This window comes from Ascaphus truei, chromosome 17 (genome assembly GCF_040206685.1).
Source record: "Ascaphus truei isolate aAscTru1 chromosome 17, aAscTru1.hap1, whole genome shotgun sequence".
Classification (NCBI taxonomy): Eukaryota; Metazoa; Chordata; class Amphibia; order Anura; family Ascaphidae; genus Ascaphus; species Ascaphus truei.
Window position 1 is genome coordinate 6,898,696 of NC_134499.1, and position 19,265 is coordinate 6,917,960.

Consider the following 19,265-nt stretch of genomic DNA (forward strand, 5'->3'; position numbering starts at 1 on the left):
AGGTCTTGGTTGTCAGGGTATCAATGTGCATCCCGAATGTTAAGTGGGAGTCAAACCATATGCCCAGGTATTTAAAACTAATAACAGGAGTTAGGGTGGTGTTAGTGTTGGTTCAAATCTGGAGCTCAGTCGCTGGAAGCTTTAAAAATTTAGTCTTGGTCCCAAACACCATTGTTACAGTCTTGTCAGTGTTTAAAAACAGTTTGTTTTGGGAAATCCAGTTTTCGAGTCTGAAAAAGTCAGACTGAAGTATGTGTTGAAGGTCAGAGAGGCTATGGTTGTGTGTCATCTGCATACATGTGTATTGAGGCTTCCTGACAAGCTGTGGGAAGATCATTAATGAACACTGAGAAGAGTAGGGGCCCCAGGACAGAGCTTTGCGGGATGCCACAGGTGATATCCAGGGGGTTAGAGTTAGCGCCAGAGATGGACACATGTTGGGATCTACCTGATAGGTAGGACTGAAACCAGTTTAAAGCATGCTTCCCTATTCCAGAGCTCTGGAGTTTGTTAAGCAGGATAGCATGATCAACAGTATCAAAAGCCTTTGCAAAATCTAGGAATCCTGCACCAGTGAGTTGACCCTGTTCCATTCCACACTGGATTTCATTGCAAACTTTTAGCAGGGTAGTTACGGTGGAGTGTTTGGGGCGAAAGCCAGATTGGAATTGGCTAGGGAAATTTGTCTTGGTATAGTAATCGCTTAATTGGGAGTGGACACATTTTTCCATGACTTTGGATAGGATTGGGAGAAGGGAGATTGGTCTGTAGTTTGAGACAGTGTTTTTGTCCCCACTTTTGAAGATTGGGACAACTCTGGCAGCTTTCCAGGTCTTAGGGATATGGCCTGCAGACAGGATAGAGTTGACTATGGAAGCAATTGGTTTGGCAATGGCTGGGGCACCAAGTCTTAGGAACCTAGATTGTAGTAAGTCAGGTCCACATTGGCTGATTAGTTTTTATTTGAGAAGCGCTTGTGTAATCTCCTCTTCGGATACTGGGCCAAATTGAAAATTGTGGGCAGTGTTGGGAGGGGGTGGGGCTATAGGGGTACTCCCAGGATGAGATTCAGGTTTCTGGTTTGGGTTGCGTTTTGCTAATAAGTTAGTAGCACACCCCACAAAGTAATCATTGAATGCATTTGCAATGTCGGTGGGGTTTGTCAGAGTAATATCGCCCTTAGTGATATTACTTGGCTGTTGGTGGTTAGAAGGCTGGCATATGTTGTTGATAACCTTCCAGAAGTTAGCTGGGTTTGATGTGTTTTGGAGGAGATTGTCAGAGTAATATTGTGCTTTTGCGTGTCTTGTTTGCCTTGTGCACATGTTCCGCAGGCATCTGTAGTGATTGAGATCCTTGGTAGTGCCAGTTACTTTGTGTCTTTTCCACAAGGCATCCCTGAACTGGTAGAGTGCTATAAGGTTAGGTGTAACCCATGGAAGGTGGGCACCCCGTACCCTTATTCTGCGTAGTGGAGCATGGGTATCACAGAGTTTTAAGAACTCGGATTGGAAATAGTCGCGCGCAGAATCAGGGTCAGGAATTAAATCGATTCTGTGCCAATGGCAGTTGGTAAGGTCAGCCAGAAACTGTTGTGGGTTAAAGTTTCTAAATGTCCTAGTGAGGAGAACTTTAGGGCTTGATTGGGGCGGTTTAATTTTCCTTACACAGTACACTATTGCATGGTCACTGAAAATGTCAGGAAGGATGCCAGAGAACAGTTCCACCACGATGTATGCATCCTACAACTATAGGATTTCTAATAGGCACCAAATGTTCCATCTACCATACCCAAACATTCTTTCAATTGACTAATGGAGAACCAGGCAAATGTATATCATATATATATATATGAAAAATGTTTGTATGTCTGTTTGCACCCTCACCTCATTGGCCTGCGGGGTGGGCTGACGTCACGGCCACGCCTATGCAGGGCGTGATAGTCACACCACCCTCACACCGCGTGCCCATCTTGGCCTCACTACTCCTGCCAGGACCCCCCACTCACTGCTACTCCACAGCCTTCCTCACTGTCTCCCCCTTCCCCCCGCGCCGCCATCCTCCCGCTCACACCACCACCCCACTACACACACACACGCGCCTAACCGTGCCCGCGCCGTTGTCCTCCCACCTCCCTTCAGCTGCGCCTACCACGCCGCTCGCCTCACCCTGCTTCGGCTGACTGCCAGGGGTGCCGCCGCTCGCCTCACCGCCCCCGCGCCGCCGTCCTCCCCCCTCCCTTCAGCTGCGGCTGCCTGCCACGGGTGCCGCCGCTCGCCTCACCGCCCTCTCCCTTCCCCGGCTCCTACCTGCAGCCTCTGCTTCAGGTATGGGAACAGCGGGGGAAGATGCAGGAGGGGAAAGAGATGCAGGGGGGGGGGAGAAATGCATAGGGGGGAGAGATAACTCGCCCACCCAGTCACTCACCCACTCACCCACCCAGTCACTCACCCACCCACTCACCCATTCACCCACCCAGTCACTCACCCACCCACCCAGTCACTAACACACCCACCCACTAAAGTCACTAAACTAAAGTCACTAACCCACCCAGACACTAAATCACAACAAAGTATACACAATCACAATAACCGTCCCCCAAAGTACTGAGGGTGCCCTGGGCACCTAAAACCCAATGGTCTGTCCAAACACTCCCAAACAGATATATGTGAGGGCAGCGCTACACTCCCGGTGTGGTGTTGGTGCACGTGGTGGTACCTTCCTGGCTACGTGAGTACACCAGGGGATTTGTAGACAGGCGGCAAGCGTGGCCCACGATGCAGGGCCTCCAACACAATTCCCTTCTCGCCTTACGTCCGGTAGCACAGCGCGAGCGATTCTGCCCGACCTGGTGAATCCTCCCCTGCGGTTCCGTCTGCTACGCTGAGTCGTCGGTATACTAAGTGGGCAAGTGGGCAAGTCCCTTACTATGGCCGGCCCTACAAATACATCCACAACCGTGTTGCGGAAACTACCTGGGTCTGGCCTAGTCCAGGGGTGCTTGACTAGCTCCCTGGACACTACCTCTCCCTTTGCCGGCTCCGTCAGGACTGAACATGCCGTCTCCAGTCCGCGGAGGAAATCCTGGATGACAGATGCTGTACGCCAACCACAACATGGCCGACACAGCTCACCAAACCCTTCCCACACAACGGGACCTCTCTCTCTCTCTCTTTTTTTTTCTCTCTCTCTCTCTCTCTCCTCGGTTATCCAACGGAATCCGTTCTGGAAGTAGCGTTGGATAGAGAAACCGTTGTAAAGTGAGTCCCATGTTAATCAGTGGCGGTGAGCGTTGGATAACGCATTCTGCCGTCGAAAAACAGTCCTTAATGTTGCATTGTAAAGTGTTGGATATGCCATTCGTTGTAAAGTGATAGCGAGGACTACCTGTACGGTTTAGAGATTGCCTATTTTTTTGTTCTATGTCTTTGAAATGCAGGAGAACGTTTTTCCATTAACATAATTTAATCTTTAAATAATCTGATTTTTTACTGTATAGATTCTGTTTCTGGTGGGAAGAACATTTCCTGGGCCTGGCGTTCCTCCTTGTTGGTCCCTGCAGAAACATGCCGTGCAGTTCTTTTAATCTGTATGAAATTGCTTACTGGCAGATAATCCCCACTTTGGCGTTTTGTAAATCCCGTAAAGGAGATTTTAGTTGATGCTACAGTATTAACCACTTCACTACTGGATGGGCCTGTAACACATTAAATGTAGCGAAAGCTGCTTCTGAGTGTGAATAAGGGTGAGCCCCCCAGTCAGCACTGTGGCACACGCGCGCGTGGGGTGGGGGCGCGTGCACAGCGCTGCACCGCGATCTGCAGTCTGGGGGAGAGAGGGAGCGTTTGCGACGGGAGGGGCGTGGCGGTGGGTTTGCAGGGGCGTGGCCATGACCTCACGCGGATGGTTCGCCCTCATTGGCTGAACCGCCGGTGGGGGCGTGGCCACGCCTCCGTTGCAAACTATGACTTTAAATTTCCCTGCCTGCCTGAGAACCAGTCGCGCACCGCTGGAGAAAGGTGCGCACCAGGGTACTAACTGGGACCGGCCTGACTGGGGGGGCGGAGCTTGAGGCGTGCGCTGTAGAAGGGACTGGGCCCACCTCTCCCCCTAAGGCTTTCTGGTGTTGCTGCTTTGGGATAGATGTAAGTGAATAAATCCCACAAAAGCTTCCTCCTGGAATCTGAATTTGACCAGGTTATAAATTTAATGGAGCAGATGGAGAACACTGCCACCTGGTGTCTCTATGGCAAAGCGCGCATTGAATCTTAAAGCAGCAACCAAAGCTCCGCCTCTGTTTGTTTTTTTTACAGCATGTGGACTGGGGAGTCTTCCTGCGCTGAGCCACGTTATTGTTAGCTGCGGGGACCACCCGGCTCCCTAGATACACACCGGTTAAGTTATCAGTTTGAAATCTCCCTCCTGGAAAACAAAATATCCTCTAAAACCTGCTGGTCCCGTAGGCCATAAGGAAGGCACAATATTATCCGACATGAGCGTGGTTCAGCTCCGGAGGTCCCCATGGCTCCCATCCTGTAAAATGAAAAATAAAAAATGAGGTTTGATAGGTTGGGGACTGGTGCTTTAACATGTAAATAATGGTGTTAAGACAGCCGCAAACACTCGTTTTTCACAGCTGTTGTAATTCAGGAGTTTTATGAGAACTCAAGTTATTTAAAGTTGCAGTCCCACTTAGTTGCATGCATTAGAATTTAAGTGAAATCACACTGCCAGCAGTTGCGTCACTGTTTTTGTAAGGTTCTTTGAAAATATTTTTTAAAGCATATGAGATAATTTCTGTGCAGTACTTTCAAATAATGTATCCGGAAGACAACTTTATTTCTTAGCCATTACAATGTTTATTATTGAGGCAAAAGTGTCAGACAGTACTGGCATTTCAAATGTGGTTATGGAGCAGAGAACATACAGCAAAGGGTTTAACTAAATGACCTTTTTTCAAGAGATATATTGGTATTTCACTGTGTATTTTTGTAATATTGGATGTAGCATTGGACTGCTTTGTTTTTTGTTGAATACATTTAGCCACGCCCACTAGCACTCCAATTGACACACACACACACACACACACATATATATATATATATATATATATATATATATATATATATATATATATATATATATATGAGTAGGTCTAATGGCTTTGCATCTCATCCCAGCCTCTGTTTAAAAGCTGTGTTTAAAACAGCATGCATTGGCTTGAGGATTGGCTTGTGTAATACGAGCTTGAGACAAAAGGTGGCACTGAGTGCTCATTTGCATGTCATTTCCCAGAATCCCTTGCTGCAGTGGAAGTGCTGTATGCTGGGTGACAATGGGGAAAGACAGGGTTGCAGACCTGTCTAAGACATGCAAATGAACATACAGTAATATTTACAGTTGCTTTATGCTTTACTGTGGAGGGTTTTTGTCACTTTTTTTACCCACCATAACCTTAATGACAGTGGTGATTACCTAGTCTAGTCTCAAACCTGCTAGCCATTAAGACCAGCCTCACACTGATGATACCCATCAAGGTTGAAACATGTATGTGAGTAGGTCTAATGGCTTTGCATCTCATCCCAGCCTCTGTTTAAAAGCTGTGTTTAAAGCAGCATGCATTGGCTTGAGGATTGGCTTGTGTAATACGAGCTTGAGACAAAAGGTGGCACTGAGTGCTCATTTGCATGTCATTTCCCAGAATCCCTTGCTGCAGTGGAAGTGCTGTATGCTGGGTGACAATGGGGAAAGACAGGGTTGCAGACCTGTCTAAGACATGCAAATGAACATACAGTAATATTTACAGTTGCTATATATATATATATATATATATATATATATATATATACAGTGTTCGACAAACCTATACATCTGCACGCCCCGGGCGAGTGGATTTAACACCGTGGCAAGCTCCTATTGGCCCAAGCAGCACACGTATTTTTTTTTTTTAATTTTTCCCTGCTCGCGCTGCTGTTTAATTTCCCGCGCTCGCGCTGGAGGAAAAAAAAAAAGCCGGAGGCGGGTTCATGTTGCTGCAGGAGCTTACCCCGCCTCCCTGAGCAGTGCCCTCCCTCCTCCCCCGAATCTCTGAGCACGTGTCTCCTCCTCGTAGCAGCCAGAGAGTGCCTCCGCAGGCCCCCGCATATCCCCAATGGCCCCCGCATACCTCCCAATGCTCCCCGCTTACCCCCAATGGTCGCCGCATACCCCCATTGGCCGCCATATGCCCCCGCAGACCCCCTCATATCCCCAATGTCCCCCGCACATCCCCAATGGCCCCTGCATACCTCCCAATGCCCCCGGCATACCTCCCAATGCCCCCCGCTTACCCCCAATGGTCGCCGCATACCCCCAATTGCCCCCGCAGGCCCCTGCATAACACCATTGGCCGCCGTTTGCCCCCGCTGGCCTCCTCAAACCTCCGATGTCTCCCGCAAGCCGCTGCAGGCCCCCTCAAACCTCTGATGTCTACCGCAAACCCCCGCAGGCCCCCTCAAACCTCCGAGGTCTCCCGCAAGCTCCCGATGACTCCAACATACCTCTGATGGTGAGCGGGACTCCCGGCGCCATTTCTGGTAGTGTGTGTGTCTGTCATGTGTGTGTGTGTCTGTCAGAGTGTGTGTGTGTGTGTGTGTTTCTGTCTGTCTGTCTGTCAGAGTGTGTGTGTGTGTCTGTCTGTCAAAGTGTGTGTGTCTGTCTGTCTGTCAGAGTGTGTGTGTGTGTGTGTGTGTGTGTGTGTGTGTGTGTGTGTGTGTGTGTGTGTGTGTGTGTGTGTGTGTGTGTGTGTGTGTGTGTGTGTGTCTCAGAGTGTGTGAGTGTGTGTATGTGTCTGTCAGTGTGTGGGTGTCTGTCAGAGTGGGTGGGCGTGTGTGGGTGTCTGTCAGTGTGTGTGTGTGTGTGTGTGTGTGTCAGAGAGTGAGCGAGAGTGTGTGTGAGTAGGATGACTGACTTGGTCTCTCTTTCTCTCTCACCCTCTCTGTGTGTGTGTCGCGCTCTCTCTGTGTGTGTGTCGCTCTCTCTCTCTCTCTCTCTCTCTGTGTCGCTCTCTCTGTGTCGCTCTCTCTCTCTCTGTGTGTCGCTCTCTCTCTCTCTCTGTGTGTCGCTCTCTCTATCTCTCTGTCTCTCTCTCACACTGTCTCACACTCTGAACCTGGATATCTTACTTACCCTATATATCTTAACTGACCTACACCAAAATAACCTATACTGCTTACTTCCAGATTTGACTCAAGCTTCACACAGGAGACATCGGAATCCCCCCTAACCCAGAAGACAGGTAAGAAACACCTCCCCTCCAACATATAACATTGCGGGAAAGAGGTACCTGGACTGCGGATCAGGTAAGATCACTCACACACACACACACACACACGTAACAAGGACTAATTGTAGTATAATCTAATACAATAAATAAACTTATGTCAAAAACTAATGTTGTTCTTACTAGGAATTTATTCAATTTATTTTATTTGATTTTTAAAGCGGGCGGGACTAGGGCAGGGTTGGGGGCGGGACTAGCGCAGGGTTGGGGACGGGACTAGGTGGAGATTAGATTTTTTGTTCGGCGAGTAGATTTTTGAGTAATTTGTTGACTACTGTATGTATGTATATATACAGTGGTTGACAAATCACCCAAAAATCTACTCGCCGAACCAAAAAATCTACTCGCCACCTAGTCCCGTCCCCAATCCCGCCCTGCTTGGGCGGCCATGAGCAGGTCGCCACGGGGTCAAATCCAATCGCCACGGACCTGTAGGTGAATGGATTTGTCGAACACTGCTTATATATATATCACATATATACATATATATATACATATAGAAAGGTCCCACTGGGGGACCGAAACGTCGTTTTTTGTCTTCTATCAAATATAGAAAATGTATGATTTACTTACCTGCGTGCTGTCCCTTGGTGTCGTGTTGCAACCGGTATCGTATGGCCTGTTATTGCTTTATGATAAGCACCAAAACGTATTTACTTGCAAATTGTGTGCCGGCTGTGCATTGGATTATATATATATATATGTGGTAATTTTTGGGGTTCCTAAGAGCTTGCTCGGTATCTGTGTTTATTAACATACAGCTTACTGCACATTATAGTAGTTAGGTAGTAACAGTTCTAAGGCCAGGTCCCCGCTGGCTGCTGCAGCGAGCGCTATGGCGGGTGCTGTGGGGACAAGAGCTGCCCCTCAATGGGGCCGGGCCCGCTGCGCAGTGCGCTTTTCAGACAGACACGAAAATTGAGAGTACAACTAGCAATGGAGCGCTAGGCCATGTCCCCCGGCGGTTCAGCCAATGAGGGCCAACCTGCCGGGTGATGTCACACCACTGTCTTTCCCCCTGCAGCTCACTGCAGACCGGGGAACTCGGCTGCACGCGCGGCCAGCCCTGCAGGCACCGGGGCCGTAGCCTAATATACACACTCAGACAAGTTTAAATACTCTTTCTGACTGCTAGCCAAAGGTCTTTTACATTTGAGTCAATCATTGTTACAAAAATGTAAAGAAACATTGTTATTTTATCAGGAAGAGGTAACCTCATATGAGGAAAAAGCGGAGCACTGCAGGCAGGGTTGAACGCATGTGAAGACGGCACACCATTGATAATAAAAATCAAATTTATTGAGTGACTAGAGACATCACAAAAAAGGAGCAGAGCTGTTCACTCTGACGCGTTTCGGGCCGTGACCCTTTGTCAAAGAGTATAACCCAATCTGGCATATGTGTGTGTTTAAATAGAAAAGATACCTGATTGATACCATCCGAAACCGGAAGTGACGCAAGCGAAACTCTGTATCAGTCTCGCGAGATTTTCCAGTGATCTGGAGACCTTGGTAGACGATCTGAGTTGTCACTATAGCGCCATCTGGTGGGGAGGACCAATACGTATAACCCAGCACAGATATCAGAAAACCAAGTGTGCACCATAGCAGCAGTCTCCATAAGGAATGGCTTCAAAGACAGATCGATCTCATATATTGATCAATATATATATATATATATATATATATAGTCATTGAAGAGTAGAGCAAAGGAGCACTGCTGACAATAGTAATCCTGAAGGAAAAAATCACGGGCAAAACTCCAAAAGTAAAACTGAGGGTATTTATTTCATGAGCTCACAGGGACATGAACACAGCCAACGCACCAACGCGTTTCATCTCGTGGGACTTTATCAAGGTGTGTATAATTATAATAATTATGTACTGTGTCAGACTGAGAGGAATATATCGCTGTATTATTATGTTATGATACTATACAGATACAGTGTATATATACTCATATATTACGAGTTATATGTCTATATGCTAATAACCTATCAGCGTGTATATATCCCTCTGCAGTATGTTTTTAACCCTTTCCCTTTTTTTCTTGATCATTATCTTTTTAACTTAGGTTTAAAATAAAGTTTTCTATAGATTCTATTTATATTTTGTTAATAATATGTTTGCAATGTTTTTCCTGTGTGCACCACTTCAGTTTTTTGTCCGTTAGATTGACTACTCCTTATAACTGAATGACTATAGACCTCATTGTTGACTATATATATATATATATATATATATATATATATATATATATATATATATATTGATCAATATATGAGATCGATCTGTCTTTGAAGCCATTCCTTATGGAGACTGCTGCTATGGTGCACACTTGGTTTTCTGATATCTGTGCTGTGTTATACGTATTGGTCCTCCCCACCAGATGGCGCTATAGTGACAACTCAGATCGTCTACCAAGGTCTCCAGATCACTGGAAAATCTCGCGAGACTGATAGAATTTCGCTTGCGTCACTTCCGGTTTTGGATGGTATCAATCAGGTATCTTTTCTATTTAAACACACACATATGCCAGATTGGGTTATACTCTTTGACAAAGGGTCACGGCCCGAAACGCGTCAGAGTGAACAGCTCTGCTCCTTTTTTGTGATGTCTCTAGTCACTCAATAAATTTGATTTTTATTATCAATGGTGTGCCGTCTTCACATGCGTTCAACCCTGCCTGCAGTGCTCCGCTTTTTCCTCATATGAGGTTACCTCTTCCTGCTATCATTTACTATTGCTGGATGCACGCCTGGATGAGCCTTTACCTGCAATTACTGGATATAAGGTCCGCTAAGCCTCTACATAAACAGTGAGTTATCCATGGATTTCTATTATACCTTCTAAATACCAGACATCCTGTATGCTCTAAGTAGTTCTATTCTAGTGTGGTGGTGAACGGGGTGCACTTTTACCTTTCGGTTGTTGTATCCCCCAAGTACCCCATAAATCCCACTTTTATTAGCCTACCCAGGTGACTACTATATTATGAGCTACAGGTGATCATTGTCTTGTATATTATCAATGCTCTATATATCCTATGAGCAATAATAGAATATATCTTCAAGATTACAATATATATTGCTCACTACCAAGGGATTTAAAGAAGATTTTTGATGAAATCATCTACCTGTGGATTGTATTCTGATGCACATGGACTTCATGTCTACCTATATATACACTATTGTTATTTTATCATTCTTTATTCTGATTTACAAAACGCCCTTGTTCTATTACTGATTAGAAGGTTGCTAATCTATAGGATTAATGGTGTTCCTAATCTCTAAGACCGATCTTTATTATATTCTGTTAATTAACTATTTCCAAGTTCTCTTACATTCAAACCCATGAGTTTATACTATTCATCTCAGCGCATCTTAAAAATACCAAGTTTTATACAAAATGGAATTAACAAGATAAGATAACATGTGAACCAGACTTTATCTTATCTACCTTGTTTCTTAGCAAAAGTATCCGGCTGCTGTTGAACTTCCCGTTGGATCGTCTGCCGAGTACATGGTCCTACAGAGCCCACAGCTCCCTGGGTAAGGCTGCGTCCATGGTTACTTAGACCGCGCGCCGTCCGGGGGGGGGGGGGGGGGGCGGGCCAGTGACGTCACAGAGCTGGTTCGTCCTCATTGGGCGAACCGCTCACGTGACCGGCCCTGCACTCCAGCAAGCGCGAAAATGTAAAATTTTGCTAAGGCTTACGCATCCGCACGCTTGCGGAAGCGTGCGCGAGCCCCTGCTAAAGCCGCTCTCATTGCGGCTGCAGGGGCTCAGTGCCGAGCGTAAGCGCGCCTCATGCGCTGACCATGTCCGAGGCCTCAGGTACAATGATGCCGTCTGTATATGTAACCCTTTGGCTGCCAGAGGGCCTGCCACCCATTGTTAGTGTTGTAATACCTTTTAGCGGACCAACATTAGAGCTTTAGCTGAAACTATAGTGTACTGTACATGTTCCATCAGTTTACATTGTAACCTCTTTGGGACAGGGTGCTCCTTATGTTCTCATTTAACTGTTGCACTTATCCCCATTGATTTTAATGTACTTACCTTTACATTTAAGTGCTGCGTACATTGTTAGTGTTATATAAATAAAATGATACATGTGTACACAAACAGCGAGATATATCACATACCTTCCCCCAGGGAGAGGTTTTTTTTTTCCTCAAAAAGGCTACGCTTGGAAAACAAAGTTGGATCCCAGTTTAAACTCTGCTCTGAACACGTGATCTTTGATTTAAGATAATTGTGTCTATAAAGCTTCTGGTAACTTTCTTAGCCAGTTGTTGGTTATCCTGATTACAGCAAGTTTGTCTTTATGGCTGGATTCTTTCCTCTAGTTCTGAGCCAGTAACACCCAATAAAAGCAGTATCTGTCCGTGTGTTGTGCTCACAGGCTCAGTCCTAAAAGCTGTAACCATATTCCCAAATAAGCAGCAGCTGTGTACGTTTGCTGCACACATTAATGTTTCCATGTGAGTCTGCTTGTAATGACATTATCTGAGCACGGGTCAGTCAGTGTGCTCCCAGTAACCGTTCTCGCATCATGCTTAACGTTAATAGCATTAGTTATACTCATGGTGTGCGTTGATAGTAATTTTACTCTTTGCACAGGTGCAAGCTGCTGGTTGTGTGGAAGATTCAGGTTGATGAAGAAGGGACAGTGACCCCCGTCTTGGATCTACTACCCAAAATACCAGAGCAAGGTGACTGTGCACCCACTCATACCACCGTCAGCATATTAACCAAGGTTTGATAGACATAGAGCACTAATTGCTTTTCATCCTTATGGCCATGGATAATAGTACTTGAGTGAATGTGCACCATAGATATATGAGATTATTTCACACTAAGGAAACCGCACCGCTCCGGACTGCAATGTGGCTGGAAAATGCTTTGTAGACACATCTTTCTTGTAGATAAATGGTGTATTTCGGTATTATTTCTGGCTGCGCACAACACGGTAATGAATACTGTAATGTTACATCAGCTAATGTGAAAAACAGGATTGTTTATTAATATTTACACCTTGGGTACAGGAGCCTTAAGAGCTGAAATGTCTGAAGTTAACAGGTGGGAGATAGTCCATGGCTTTTCTAGCACGGAAAACATGTTAATGCCACGTGAAATATATTTGTTGGATTTTAAAATAGTCGTCCTGAATTACACTAAAGAAGGTATTTCCGCGAGAAAGTCATATGCTGCAAACGCTTGGCACGGACCAGATCACATTTCTGTGCGTGTGTCTCAATGGCAGAGAGGTTTCAGCTACACACTACAATAAATAAAAACATCATAACCACAAACCCCTTTCACTGTGTTAAGGAGCCCAACTACACAGTAAGCAAGATCGGTTATATGCTTTGCGGTGTGTATGAGTCCTTACATTAAACAATATGAATTTGTCATTCACAGCTTTAGCGCTGGGGAAGATGCAAGTCCTAGAAAACGATGCCCAGGGTTTCCGAAATCTACTGCAGGTTTTTGGGATTGAAGACTCCATTGAGAAGCTGATTCAGTTCTTTTGCTTGACAGAAATAGCTGCAAGTGACTAGCAAAAGACGATGTCACCCTGCGGGCAGAGGTCTGGTAACATGGCACAGCAGAGTCGTCGTCCCCCCAAATATGAATTTCCCACCAGCTGAAATTGTAATATTTTATTGAATATAAACATTGTTTGTAGTTCCCATTTATAAACCATATCCATAACTCATGCTCTATGTACATTACGTATGGCACATTATATATAATTTATCATGACATGGAAAATAAATACAGCCATTTAAATACAAAATGCCAAAAAAGTTGCAGAAAGTGATGTGAATAGAAAGGCATTACATATTTCAGTTGTGTATGTACCAGAGGGGTGGGTGAGAACGGCTGAAACAGGCTTCCTGGTAACAAATGTAAAATTTCAAGTCTAATTTAAAATGGGTGGGTTTTTATTTCACAGCTCTATACAAAGTATAATATAACATGCAAGAAAAACATTTACAAAAGCAAAAGGGTGGAAAGCAATATGCATTGTTAAATCCCAACTTGTCGTTGTATAAGCAAAGCTCAAAGGAGAGAAGTGGAGTCATATGATAACCTAACTCCTGCACTGCTACTACAAGCAAGACTTTGTTTTATTATTTACATGTTTGAAGTCTCTAATTCAAGAGCTGTGCCTGAAAATACCTGCCCATTAAAGGCTTGCAAACAGCACAGCATTAGATACTGTATATAACCGTCATGTTTTTTTCCTTCTACCACCTGTGTGTATGGTTCTCACAGTAAGCCTAAGGTTACCATATCCTATTCCACTATCAGTGTTCTCAGTGCTGCTTAAAGCCCTGCAGTGTATTAGTGTTACCAAACATTTGAATGCTACTCAAATCGGTAACTTCTGCAAAGAAAGCCATGTGCAGCATTTACTGTAATGTGGTGTTAAAAGATTACCTTGGGAACGGTGGTCAGCAAGATTTGCGTTTTATTTAACACGTCATTGCAGCATGGTAATCGCTACTACACCATATATATGCTGCTGGGTGGCACCGGCTGGTTCATAAACCCCTAAAGTGTAGACACGAGCACAAAACTGAATGGTAAACTGCTAAGGGACCGGTGAGTACTGGATCTTCTTCTGCAGACATGCACCACAGGTTAGTCCAAAACACGGTACTGCTGCAAGCTGCTATTTATAAAAGCAAGTCATTAAAAAAAAGTGCAAACCGTGATTTAAAGCAGAGGGTTGAAAGGAAGATATACACTAGGGGTGGCCAAATCCTGTCCTCAAGGGCCACAAACAGGTCAGGTTAAGGATTTCCCTGCTTCAGCAGAGGTGGCTCAATCAATGGCTGTCAAGTGCAAAATCTGTACGGGAATATCCTTAAAAAGGACTGGCGTTGGCCACCCGTGGTGTATATAATCTGCATTTTAGCAGAGGCCGCTGTACCAGAGTGCCACAAACCGCGCTGTCCCTTAACCTGGAAGAGTTCTCTTCCGTTTCTCTGCCGTACAGAACGCAGCTCCCCTACCAGGACGGAACGTAGCATCACATAATGGGATCCCTGGCATGCCAGACCCTCGACAGTGGTGAAGGGTTAAACTCTTCCTTAATGCAATTAAGCATTAAAAACTACTGGACTTGGACAAAGAAACAAAGCCTCCAGTAGTGATAGAAAGCCAGGCTGTAGGAGAGATGTTATCAGTGGGTTTTGGAGACCACCACCAAGGTCTTCATGAACTAGTTAGTGGTCCAGGGACAGGTATTTGAGAAGCACTGCACTATAGCACCAATTAAGTTAGTTGCAACCAGTTACTGCCAATGTACTTCTTTTCACCACCAGTTAGGGCCTTCCTGGCCCTGCTTTTACACATGGCGACTTATAACACAAGAAATGATCCAATGGCCAGAAGCCAAATACTGGGCACGGACTACTGCCTGCTGCACTGGCATGTCGGTCAATTCAGGTACTGATGACTCCCCGGTGCTGGGATAAAATGCCACCTGTACACGTCACGTTTACAGCAGTACCAACACCATGTAGAATGCACGGGATGGGTTTGCATCCAGATATCCTACATACAAAAATACTAGTGGTTTTACAAAACAGGGTCTCACACAGTAGTGCCATACTACTTACACAACCCCGGTTTTATTAAATGTTAATGGAGTCCATTATTTTTTTCCCATTCATAAAAACAAAAACAACAAAATGTCAGTGACAGCGAACATGCTTCTCAGTTATTCCTCTGACTAGATATAGATGGGAAATCTTCCAAGCATCCCTATTCTAACCCAACGGGGAAGAATATTCCAGACAAACACCTGTGTTTTTCCAATCAAGTTGTAGTTTTACTTTGATGTGTTGCCATGTCATTAACAAACCCGGTTTCATATAATAGCTAGCGAAAACAATTCCTTACTACAAAGAAAACCGTCTCACATACAATATTATGCTTCTGGTTTCCCCAGCACATGCGTAGAGAAAATCCGAGGACAAAGTTATTTTTTATGCATTGTGCTTAGCTGGGATACCAGGTCTGACGCCCACGCGTGAATGGAATATCACGTCTGACCCCCCACACGTGAATGTGATACTGGGATACCACGTCTGACCCCCACATGTGAATGTGATACCACGTCTGACCCCACATGTGAATGTGATACCAGGTCTGACGCCCACGCATGAATGCAATACTGGGATACCAGGTCTGACTGAACCCCCCTCGGGCGATACTAGATCTAAGCAGTGGCATGAAATACTTGTTTCACTGCAAATGTTGGACATGTCCACATCTGAGCTCATCCTTTTTCACTTGACTTGTCCAGTCATAGAAAGATCAGTGCAATCCGCAGTTTGTCAGATCGATCTGGACACAAATTGTGAAAAGTTATAGAAATGGCTACAGAGTCGGTCTGAAAAAGACAATTGCAGTGTTGAGTGCCGCACTCCTGTATTTATACACACTGCCTGCCACTGAACATGCAATAACGTACATGCACACAGGGCACACTCTGAATTTACTGACTGGTTTATGATCCAAGATTTGTTTATTTACACTTCATGTTTTAGAAAATAAAGTCAAAGGGTAAAAATAAGATATGCAGGCGCATGCAAGGGGAGCAGCTCTTGGCATTCACATTGCCGCCTACATTCTCAACACTTAACTGTAGGACAAGTTTTGGTGCTGGCAACTTGGTGCTTTAAACACTGTGTTGCACATACTTCCTCTGGTGTTGAAGAACTTAACGCAAACAATACAGAATACAAATATTATAAATTTATACATATAAAACACCACAATGCTTCCAGCGAGATCTGCAAGTAGCAGCCGTTGCCAATGTGGCACCCAGTGACATCTGCAAGCAGCCTTGTGAATGCAGCACACAGTGACATACAGTATGCAAGTAGCAGGCTTGTGAATGTGGCACCCAGTGACATACAGTATGCAAGTAGCAGCCTTGTGAATGCGGCACCCAGTGACATACAGTATGCGGCCTTGTGAATGCAGCACCCAGTGACATACAGTATGCAACCTTGTGAATGCAGCACCCAGTGACATACAGTATGCAACCTTGTGAATGCAGCACCCAGTGACATACAGTATGCAGCCTTGTGAATGCAGCACCCAGTGACATACAGTATGCAACCTTGTGAATGCAGCACCCAGTGACATACAGTATGCAGCCTTGTGAATGCGGCACCCAGTGACATACAGTATGCAGCCTTGTGAATGCGGCACCCAGTGACATACAGTATGCAGCCTTGTGAATGCAGCACCCAGTGACATACAGTATGCAGCCTTGTGAATGCGGCACCCAGTGACATACAGTATGCAAGTAGCAGGCTTGTGAATGCGGCACCCAGTGACATACAGTATGCGGCCTTGTGAATGCAGCACCCAGTGACATACAGTATGCAACCTTGTGAATGCAGCACCCAGTGACATACAGTATGCAACCTTGTGAATGCAGCACCCAGTGACATACAGTATGCGGCCTTGTGAATGCAGCACCCAGTGACATACAGTATGCAACCTTGTGAATGCAGCACCCAGTGACATACAGTATGCAGCCTTGTGAATGCGGCACCCAGTGACATACAGTATGCAGCCTTGTGAATGCGGCACCCAGTGACATACAGTATGCAGCCTTGTGAATGCAGCACCCAGTGACATACAGTATGCAGCCTTGTGAATGCGGCACCCAGTGACATACAGTATGCAGCCTTGTGAATGCGGCACCCAGTGACATACAGTATGCAGCCTTGTGAATGCGGCACCCAGTGACATTCAGTATGCAAGTAGCAGCCGTTATGAATGTAGAGACCAAACCCATTTCAGCTCAAGTTGTAGTGGACAGTTATCTTTTGAAATGTAACTGGTTTACACAGCGTATGTTAACTGAAGCTAGCTGGTCCTCCAGTATGTTGCTACATCAGCACCATTTATGTACATTTTAATGCCAGCGTTCATTTTGTTTTAATCAAATTAACACTGCTGTATTGTAGCTTGTAGCTCAAAGCAATTTTAACAGTAATAAAGAGCTGGATCATGTTACTGACCTGCTAACTGGCTCGTTTCAGCTTTGAGACGTGATTGTAAGTTCCTTAAACCAGGATACATGTGAGGTGTAAAAGCTAGTCCTGCTTCCCATGCAGGATGGAACCACAAAGCACGAGAACAAGCATTAGTGTGGGTGAGGTTTCTACTTCAGTAAAAGGCAGGGGGATTTAAGATGCATGTTTCAGACACATTGGACAATGCCGGGATTACAGTACTGGGATGGAAATACTACTACATTCAAGTGAGTTCACAAAAGTACACACGCTTTAACAAAAGGATGATTAAAATCCATAGTTGCCAGAGGGCTCGGAAATGCCATGTGTTGTAGGCACTCCAGGCAGAGAGGTGGCTTTAAAAGGCAAAGCTGTCATCAGCTGTCTTCAAACCTCACCTCAGAGCCATCTGCGAGAGCAGTTCTTTAGATTACCACTGAATATTTTGTTCATGTATACACTAGATGCATTCGCTTGTGTGGAAATGCTTTCATTATTGCCAAAGCTGCTATATGGGTGGTGATCGCAGGAGGAGAGGTGAGAAGCATTTCTTTGCATCTTTTTCCTCTCCACACAATCTCACCCACACCTTGTTTCGGATGCCATCATAAGTCCAGGAACGTCTGATTACTTTTCCGTTAGGGCTTTAAAAACGAACATGTGCAACACGGGGGACCAAAGAAATGAACAATTTGGGATCAAATTTTAAAAAACACTTCCGTGACAGCTTAAATTTGCTAAAAGCATTAAGGTACAGAAGTTTCACCATCAAATAACCCCACAGATTTTCTGAGGATCACCAGGGTAGTAAAATTTTAGAAGATGGAACAAGTGACTTTTATTCTCTGGCACTGAATATGGTAAAATAGTACGGTTATTGGCGTTTAACATACTGCAGCCAGACTGACAGCAGAATAAGTCAAAGCATTAAAAAAAAAAAAAAAAAAGATACTTCTACTATGTCACTGGTTTAAAAAATTCTTACCCGAAACTGCAAAAAGCGTTGGATAAAGGCTCAGGTGCAGATTTGCACCTCACCAGGCACTCAATATTAAAGCAGCAAAACAAATGGGATGGGGGAGGCTTATGTACATTGTTTTTACCGCCAACTTGTTCAGTGTAAAATGCCGTCGGAATCTCCTACATATTTGAATACTAAAAGGGGTTCTTTTCCCCTCCCCCCCCCCCCCCATGTGTTTTATATTGTGGTTTGTCTTCACATAGAAAGGAAAGTGCCCAATCTGTATTGAAAGGTTTGCACTGTCCCTCTAGGCAGCGGCACCGGCTCTGCTCCAAGTCCAACTTCCAAATCTCACAGGAACAAGTTTCAAGACAAAGGGGCCCAAGAATCAATATGAATTGCAGGTCCCACCAGTAACAAACGCTGGAGGAGAACGCATTCCCAGCTCAAGGAGAACAAAAATGCACCGTTTCCTGTATTGAACCTTTCCGGTGGGTGGCGTTATACTTGGTGCAGCAGCAGCGTGCAGTCCTCGCTTTGCTTGAAGACGTGCGATGTGACTGGCTCGTCTCGGGTTTGGGTGCAATTCAGGTAATGGTTAACAATCTTACTGTCACGTTTGTACTGGTGCGGGATGTTTTCATAGGGCTTGAGGTCCAGGTCCAAGATGGAAACGGAATACATTAATCTCGAATTTGAGGTTGTGATCACGGGTCTCGGATCAAAGCTGAAACGAGAGAGTCCTGCGTGTTACTGGGTCTAAAAGCCGTTCCTCACGGGCCTGTCAACCGGTGCAGTGCGGGAGAGGCTGTAACACTTTTCAGTGCGATGCAGTGAAGGGGTTAATGTGTGAGGTGCGCTATGTACCCCCCCTTGCTGTTGAAAGCAGATTATTGTACCTTTTTGTAATAGGAAAACACCAAATA

General features: G+C 45.3%; 2 protein-coding genes across 11 annotated transcripts in view; one reads left to right on the forward strand and one right to left on the reverse strand.

Annotated features, from left to right (window-relative positions):
- Positions 1 to 18,378, forward strand: part of CENPP (centromere protein P) — a 246,179-nt gene extending 227,801 nt beyond the window's left edge. For all 8 annotated transcript variants that reach the window (XM_075573806.1, XM_075573804.1, XM_075573805.1 and 5 more), the window contains exons 7-9: positions 10,792 to 10,871; positions 11,947 to 12,038; positions 12,748 to 18,378. In XM_075573806.1, coding sequence (XP_075429921.1) covers positions 10,792 to 10,871; positions 11,947 to 12,038; positions 12,748 to 12,887 — 312 coding nt within the window. In that variant the 3' untranslated portion in view covers positions 12,888 to 18,378. The remainder of the gene's footprint in view (positions 1 to 10,791; positions 10,872 to 11,946; positions 12,039 to 12,747) is intronic.
- The window catches only part of IPPK (inositol-pentakisphosphate 2-kinase), a 47,251-nt gene continuing 40,960 nt past the window's right edge, over positions 12,975 to 19,265 (reverse strand). The window contains exons 13-14 of one of the 3 annotated variants that reach the window (XR_012788514.1): positions 16,358 to 19,066; positions 12,975 to 16,236 (exon numbers count right to left, since the gene is read on the reverse strand). Coding sequence is in view for 1 of the 3 variants with exons in the window: in XM_075573795.1 (XP_075429910.1) it covers positions 18,841 to 19,066 (226 nt within the window). In the remaining 2 variants the exon portion in view is untranslated. Of the gene's footprint in view, positions 19,067 to 19,265 lie in introns of all 3 variants that reach the window. The other 2 variants (XR_012788513.1, XM_075573795.1) reach the window with 2 other exon arrangements.